The sequence below is a fragment of the Sinocyclocheilus anshuiensis genome, unplaced genomic scaffold (assembly GCF_001515605.1).
Source record: "Sinocyclocheilus anshuiensis isolate Anshui unplaced genomic scaffold, SAMN03320099.WGS_v1.1 scaffold1332, whole genome shotgun sequence".
NCBI classification, from domain to species: Eukaryota; Metazoa; Chordata; class Actinopteri; order Cypriniformes; family Cyprinidae; genus Sinocyclocheilus; species Sinocyclocheilus anshuiensis.
The window spans coordinates 34,879-43,219 of NW_015546082.1; the positions used below are offsets into that span (position 1 = coordinate 34,879).

Below are 8,341 nucleotides of genomic sequence, written 5' to 3' on the forward strand. Positions count from 1 at the left end.
TTTTTATCCATCTTTCGCGAAGAATGGAGCTGCGTTGGAGTGTTTGATAGTATTTTGGGTGCTGTTATATCGGTACACCATACAATTTGCAGAAAGAAAAGGCTGAAAAGTTTTGAGGTTAATGTGTTACAAATAAATCAAGCATAAAGCTTGAGATACTATTTTAACCTGGTGAAATGTAAATGTCACAGGGCACGAAACTATATTCATTTCTTTTCTTTTTTTAAATCCATCTGGACCATATGGGACTCTCAAAGCCTTGACATCCGGGTATCCGGGAGACAAGTCGGTAAATTCGAGTAAAATCACAGGCTTCGCTTATCCCGTTCGAATGCACCACACGAAATTCAGAGGTGGGGGGTTAATTTCAAAATCACACAAGGTCCCCAGATAATACTAATCCCGTACTTAAGCTGTTCGCCAATCACAACGCACTGGGACAGCTAACCAATCATAACACATTTTGTTTTTCGGAAGGCGGACCTTCATCAAAGCCGGAACTAATCGAGTCGTTTAATTGTGCCAGGATGGGGAGAAAGTATTTTAATAATGTAAATTATGTGAAAAATAATGCGTTTTTCGAACCACCAAGCATGAGACCATGTTCTAGTACACCCCCAAAACAAAATCAAGACTTTGTAAAAGAGCATAATAGGACCCCTTTAATATTTTTATGGTTAAGAGTTTGTTTAAAATATTTTTTTCTGCATGTAGGTAATTATAAATGGATTTTCTTTTCTTTGAGAAAAACATCTGCCAAGAACAAATATAAGTTTATTTATAGGTGTGTGTAAAAGTGTCTTTTGCACCATTAAAGGAACCCCCCAAAAAATTATAAATAAAATAAAATAAAACAAATATAAAATCTAAATTAATAAATCAAATTAAATAAATTCACTGCAGATGATCCATTGGTTAGCAAGTGATGTAATGATAAATTTATCCAAATCTCTTCCAGTGAAGAAACAAATTCCTCAACATTTTGGATGGCCTGAGGGTAAGTATTTAAATTTTTGGGTGAACTAATCCTTTCATATAATCTGACATAAACTCGCTGTATCCTGAACTCCTCAGCATTTTAAACTCTGTTCATATGAACATTAGAAATATTCAAAGGTCTGTGCAGGATTATGTTAAATGCTCACAAGCTCCTCACATTCTTGTGTGTAACCGAACAGGCCTTTTACAATCTTGAAAGAGGTGAAAGAAAGCCAGCCCTCCAGTGGTCGCTGAGGTAAAGCACAGAAATCATGCTGAATATATTCTTATTCAGGGACCTGCAGTCAATGGCAGTACAGTTTTGCAGTTTTGGAAGAATAATTTAACTATATTGTGACCTGGCGTTATGTATAATTGTATAACCTATGTATAACCTTTTCTTATGTATACGTGTTTAATCTCTAGATGTATTCCTAGAGAAAGGCATCCTAGAAGTCCTGCCGTTAAATTTATCTTATCTGCACCACAAGGTTTTCAGAATGCAAATGTTACGACCAGCTCACACAGCTATCAGCACCACATGATGACCTGCTCTGAGCACAGAGGGAACTTTCAGTGTTAGGTGGGTGTTATTTTGGGTTCTTCAGGATGATGCTGGTGTCCCTTTAATGAAACCTGACCTGCACATGCACTGACTGCTGTTTATATACTAACTTTGTGTACTACAACAGGAAGAAGCTTCAGCCAGACAGATTTTAAAGAAAAGATTCCCTGTGGCAGACCTTTTAAGGTGTGTATTTTAATTTAATATGTAGATATATTTGTTTTATAGTTAACCAAGTAAAAGTTAGTGCTTTGTTGTCACAGGGGGCTGACTTCAGATATGGAAATGGACTGTATTAACACAGAAACCCAGATAAATGGATACCCAAAACAGGACATAAGCCATGTTGCTCAGTCGAATTCACAGATTGTTTGTGATGAATGTCGAAGAAAACTCAGAAGTTTGTTACCAGTAAATTATAAAGAAGAAATTATATAGCTGCTAAAACTGGCTGGACCAGTGGTAAGTGTGACTATTAAGTTGACAAAAGTGTCAAAAGTAAATGAGATATAGCATTGAATTGTTATTGATTTTTTTTTTAAGTATAACAACAATTTAATTTAGTTTATCTATTAATTATGTTTTCATTCATATGTTTCAATTAATATATTTTCAAATCAATTTAATATGCCATGTTCAGTTTAGCTGAGAGCAAACATCATTAACGTCACTTAAGATCCAGTGTAGAGTCAAATTAAGGCCTTATAATGAATTTTAACTGACAGTGAAAATGTATTGTAACTGTTATACAGTAAATGTTCTCCTCTTCGTGCAGTTTATATCTCAACTGATGATCTTTCTGATCAGCTTTATCAGCACTGTGTTCTGTGGACACTTGGGGAAAACTGAACTGGCCAGTGTGGCTCTGGCTATTGCTGTGAGTTCAAAAAATAACTTAATTATGGCAATCATTAAAACTCTCATTGTGTTTGTAAATACATCCTTTTTGCTCACAGGTTATTAATGTGACCGGCATCTCCATCGGCTCTGGATTGGCATCTGCATGCGATACACTCATCTCTCAGGTCTGATAGTGAATGTTCAGTAATGTGAGTGTCGTTTGTACTCAGGTGTCATTTGAATTGAATTGTGTCCTCCAGACATTTGGCAGTAATAATCTGAAGCGGGTGGGTGTGATACTGCAGAGAGGGATTCTCATCCTCCTGTTGGCCTGTTTCCCCTGCTGGGCGCTGCTCATCAACACCGAGCCCATCCTGCTGGCTGTCCGACAGAGTCCCAGTGTGGCCAGGTCTGACACTTTCAGCATTTACTGGATGTTATGCGTTAAATAATGTTCCTGTTTAGCGAAACGGTGGTAGTAAATTATGCAAGTATTATTAAATAAATTGGTTTAAACAAGATTCTTTAACTGTGTGTGATTGCTTTTTTCTCTCAACAGTCTGTCACAACTCTATGTAAAAATATTCATGCCTGCTCTGCCTGTAAGTGACACATAAAACTTTTTTGCACACTATCATTTACACTGCAATTAACATCAAAAATTCACAAACATTAAAGGAACAGTTCACCAAAAAAATTATAAATGTTAAGTAATCATCTACTCAAAGCTCATGCTGCTCCAAACGTATATGATTTTCAGTGAATAACTCTTTAAATTTCACTCAAAGCTCCTCACACAAAGCTTGACTTTGATTTTACAAGACTTTGCAAGAATACTTCAAACGGGTCACTTTAACGGCTTTTGTTGTAGTTTTGTGGTTCATTGTAGCCTTTTTGGAGCTTGACAGTTGCCAGAGTATTTTGTGTTTTGGGGAAAATATCTCCTTTACCTTTTGGAAGGACATGAGAATGAGTAAATAATGAGACATTTATTTATTTATTTATGTTTTCCTGCCAGTTTCCAACAACAATTTTCTTATTTGCTTTAAAAAAAAAAAAAACCTACAGGCTGCCTTTATGTATCAGCTGCAGGGCTTGTATCTTCAAAATCAGGTAACCTCCAAGTTCTTACATTCGTGTATTTGCCGACACTTTTATACAAAATGACTTACATTGCATTTAAGCATTAAAGTAATACATTTAATGCCTAAGTTTATGCCTTCCTTGGTAATCAGACTTTGGTGTTGCTAGCTCCATGGTCTGCTGTTTGAGTACTGTATTCTGTATATTGCTGTGATCCTGATGGCCTTTTTTCTTTGTTTGGTTGTTTAGGGCATTATTTGGCCTCAGATCATCACAGGAACAGCAGGAAATGTCCTCAATGCTTTAATAAACTACATCTTCCTTTATGTTCTTGATCTTGGTGTGGCGTAAGAAGCTGTCTAGATTCTGTATAGCCTATATTTAGAGACTATATTTCTTGTTTTCTTCATTATTTGAATGATAACCTGATGTGTTCACAGAGGATCTGCTGCTGCAAATGCAATTTCCCAGTATTCCTTGGCAGTGATTCTCTATTTGTTCATCCGATGTAAGGGCCTGCATAAAGCCACCTGGGGTGGTAAGTTTCTCCTGTTCATTTCTGCAGAGATCGGTTTCCTAGTTCAGCATCTTGGAAAAACAAGCACATTCTACAAGACTAATTTCCTCATATTCACATGGTGTCATTAATAAACTATGTACATTGTTTTGACATGAATAATTGGTTTAAATTCTGTTTGTTGTTAATTAGTTTGTTATTTAAATGTGTGTTATTTTTCTCCCATGTGTCCTGCTGATATTGCCTCAAACACACACCATTAGGCTGGTCTTGTGACTGTTTGCAGGAATGGGGTGCCTTCATTTGCTTGGCTCTTCCCAGCATGCTCATGCTTTGTGCAGAGTGGTGGACATATGAGATTGGTGGATTCCTTGCAGGTTTGTAAACTTTGTGTATTTATTTCATTGTTTTTTTTTTCTCTTTAAAATATTTGACATATTTGATAAATATTAGTGTATTTTATTCTCCCCCTCCCCCCACCCCCATACTTTTATTGCAGGACTCATTAGTGAAGTCGAGCTTGGGGCTCAGTCTGTCGTCTATGAACTGGCCAGCATTATGTACATGGTACTGTCAGCGTTACATGGTCTGACCTGATTTTGCTTAATAGCATGTGTTCCTGACTGGATCAACCTCTTTTGTTGGTCCCGGAAACAAACCCAACCCTAACTTCAAAATCCTAAACAAAAAGCATGTACCACAGTTTACACACAAAAAAATAAAAAATAAACGGCATGACTGTGTTCAACTCTGATAATAATAATAAATGTTTCTTGATCAGCAAATCAGCATATTAGATTTAGAAGTTAGAAGTTAGATTGAGAAGTTTCATGTGACACTGAAGACTGGAGCTAATGGCTGCTGAAAATTCAGCTTTGCCACCACAGGAATAAATTGCATTTTAAAATATATTTACAGAGAAAACTGTGCCAAAAAGTAGCCCAGTTTGCCATTGGTCACCAAGTCATTGTTTCCTCCTTGTCATTCAGTTTCCACTGGGATTTGCAGTGGCAGCCGGTGTGAGGGTGGGAAATGCACTTGGAGCTGGAAACACAGAACAAGCCAAGCTGTCTGCCAAACTGTCTTTAGTCTGTGGACGTAAGTGGTCATTTCAACAGCTTTAAATGATGCTGAATAGGTCTAATTATTTGGAAATCTGCTGATATATCAGTGCAATATCAAAAAGAACATGTTACATCAATTATTGTTGAAATGAAACAAAGTATTACTTTTTTTATTCGCTATTTTCACTAGCAACTGTTACATTTTCAGAACTCTTAGTACTAATATCACAACAAATCATCAAAAGTGCACTTTTTTCAAACATTTTAGCATATTTTCAATTGTCTTAGTACAGTACACAAAATCACAGATTATCCTTTTCGCACAAAATAAGTGTTTCATCTATATAAATGTTTCATTCACAGTAACTGCCTTTCATAAAGCTCTTACTATCAAACTTTTCATTTGCATGTCTTCTCATTCAATACATTTGTCTATTATTTAATCTAACTCATCTTAATGGTTAATCAGTGAACCATTTTGTGCATCTATTGATATGGGGGGGAGGGTAGGTTTAGGAGTAGGGATAGTGTATGGGGGATAGAATGTAGTTTGTACAGTATAAAACCCACTACTCCTATGGAATGTCACCATAATGATAGGAATACCTGTGTGCGTCCGTGCGTGCGTGCATGCGTGTGTGTGTGTGTGTGTGTGTGTGTGTGTGTACCTACTTAACCATAGTTTGGGGACAAATTGGTACCCAGAAGTGAGCAAAGCCTGACAAAATCACTGAAAAACCTCCCTGTGAGGACGTCCTAATTTGTAAAACTGTATGTTTTGCAATTTGTGAACATACAGCAGGATACAAGAGAGAAGAACTTATCAGAGATGTATCAGAAGAAGGGAGACAGATGACATCAAATACAGCATTTTACATTACATTATGCCATGTGATATAGAGGCATCACCATGGTAGAGACTACACATTACTATAACTCACCTTTCATCTGAAAAGTTCAGCTACAGTATAGATTCAGTCATATAGCACAGTGAGGACATTCAGTAAACTCTGTTCCAGAACAAAAACTTATGGCCATGTCATACCTTCATCACACCTTTTGATACAGTAACATACTGGATAAATACTTTTACAAACATTATGGATTTTATGTGAGTTATCCAAGTTAGGTAATGTTAAGTGTATTTTCTAACATGACAATTATTGCCCAAATTACTGTAATTATTTCAGCAACAAAGATAATTTGAAACATGTATCTTGCATTGTTTGCTTCTGAATGAACTGAATGTTAAAAGTACAAAATTGTTTTAATTTAATAATTTTATTTAATTTAATTTGTTTTTAAAATGATTATGTTGATTGAAAACGTATAATTGTAATGAATTATAATTGCATGAGATCAGTTTTGAAAGTAATGACTAATGAAGTGTGATCTGTTTGGATTTCTGTACTAAGAGTTTTGAAAATATACACCTTACTTGTGAAAGTACCAAAGTGATTTAAAAAACTCTAATATTATTGTTACTCATACAGTGATGTTTTACAGCCATTTTCTTTCAATTCCTGATTAATTTCGCTTCTACTCTAGTACTTGTGTCCTGTGTGATTGCAACCATAATTGGAGGTACTAACAATGTTATTGGATACATCTTTAGCACAGATGAGTAAGTTACCAGAATTACTGTTAATAGTAGTCCACATGGTGATATTATTATCTCACAGGGCTTTTTTTACAATTATTTTAACACTAGAACCGCCAGGGGTCGCTGTATACCTAAAACCGCCAGCGGGTAAATTTTACCCACGCACATGACAGCTGTTTCTGAATGGCTAAAGAACATATTATTTCACTGTATTATGCTACTGTCTTCACAAAGAAGTGTCTAGAGTCATGAAATGATTATGTCTAGTCATCAACTATATTTTTGTCCTGTTGTTTTATGTTCAAAACTTTTTTATGCAGGCTACACAGTCACTTTTCATAACGGTCAATATTAAGCTAAACAAGCCTGCACACTGACAACAGAATTAGAAGGAAGTAAATACATATTTGGGTGGTGTAACAGGCTATTATAATACAATGTCATTAATCAATATATTAAGATAACCTATGTTATTTAAATTACTAAAATAGCCTATAGACAATAATGAGCAATAATAATTCACCACATTGATGATGCGATGACAAATTCAAGCTCAGCTTCACCTAATTAATTATTAATTTGTTTAGTTATATCATTTATAATTTGAATTATACAAGAAGAACACCAATAAACTTAGGGTAATTAAAAAAAAGGTTTTATTCATTAGCCTGTATCAGATCAGATTTTTTTTCTTCTGGAAACAGGCAGACTAGAATAAATAGCAACACAGAAGCAAACAATAAATGATAGAAATGGCAAAACAAAAATTAAATAATTAATCCAAATTTTGAACAATTATGAGTAACATTAGGATAAAACGTCTAAATATGATATATTGATCGCTGTCAGATGCTGAGCCGACAGGATGCTTTACTTATCTCCCCACCATCAGACTCTCCATCGCTCATGGCATTTAGTGCTTCTTATACCTCTTCAGCATTCATAAATCGCCTTCTTTTACTCATTGTGTCTTTATTTATGAAACTGATAACCGCTAATTCAGTGAGTGAAAGGTGGTGTCTAGCAATGTACTATGTTAAAACATAAGCGGCACGAAAATGACAGCGCGAATATACAGGCATTATATAGCGGGTAAATTTGACCCGCGCTGGCGCTTATAGGTATAAATGTTTTTAACAACAGGGGATTGTAAAGCACACAATTTTAGTAAAAGGCAGTGATTGGGATACTTGAATGTTTTATTAAAAATATTTTATGTACGTTTTAAAAACAGCCACGGGTAAAATTTACCCCGTGGCGGTTCTAGTGTTAAACACGTGACAATGTTGAAACTATGTTACGGTTTCTGTTGATTGTGTGACTGGTTTTTCATTAAATATGTCCCTGGACCACAAAACCAGTCATAAAGGTCAATTTTTCAAAATTGAGATTTATACATTGTGACCAGTGGGGGCGGGGCCGAGAGCCGTGGGAACGGAGCAAGGCCGGTGGAGTATATTGATAATGAGCGACACCTCATTATCACCTCAATATACTCCGGTGGAGTATATTGATAATGAGCGATTCGATCCAGCGATGGCGCCGCAGACGGCAGCCTCAGTGTTTGGCTCTCCAGTGTGGGGAAGTGAGCCGGCGTGCTCGTGAAGCTCAGGAAGCGCAGATTCAGAATGCCGTTGCCGAGCATCCATATGGCGAATCTCCGCTCTCTACCCAACAAAACGGACTACCTT

The 8,341-nt window shown here is 36.2% G+C and overlaps 1 protein-coding gene across 1 annotated transcript in view; it reads left to right on the top strand.

Annotated features, from left to right (window-relative positions):
- Positions 1 to 2,333: 2,333 nt before the first annotated feature.
- Positions 2,334 to 8,341, top strand: part of LOC107699946 (multidrug and toxin extrusion protein 1-like) — an 18,934-nt gene continuing 12,926 nt past the window's right edge. The window contains exons 1-8 of the mRNA XM_016501404.1: positions 2,334 to 2,420; positions 2,500 to 2,568; positions 2,644 to 2,792; positions 3,907 to 4,004; positions 4,247 to 4,360; positions 4,483 to 4,550; positions 4,973 to 5,081; positions 6,596 to 6,671. Coding sequence (XP_016356890.1) covers positions 2,334 to 2,420; positions 2,500 to 2,568; positions 2,644 to 2,792; positions 3,907 to 4,004; positions 4,247 to 4,360; positions 4,483 to 4,550; positions 4,973 to 5,081; positions 6,596 to 6,671 — 770 coding nt within the window. The remainder of the gene's footprint in view (positions 2,421 to 2,499; positions 2,569 to 2,643; positions 2,793 to 3,906; positions 4,005 to 4,246; positions 4,361 to 4,482; positions 4,551 to 4,972; positions 5,082 to 6,595; positions 6,672 to 8,341) is intronic.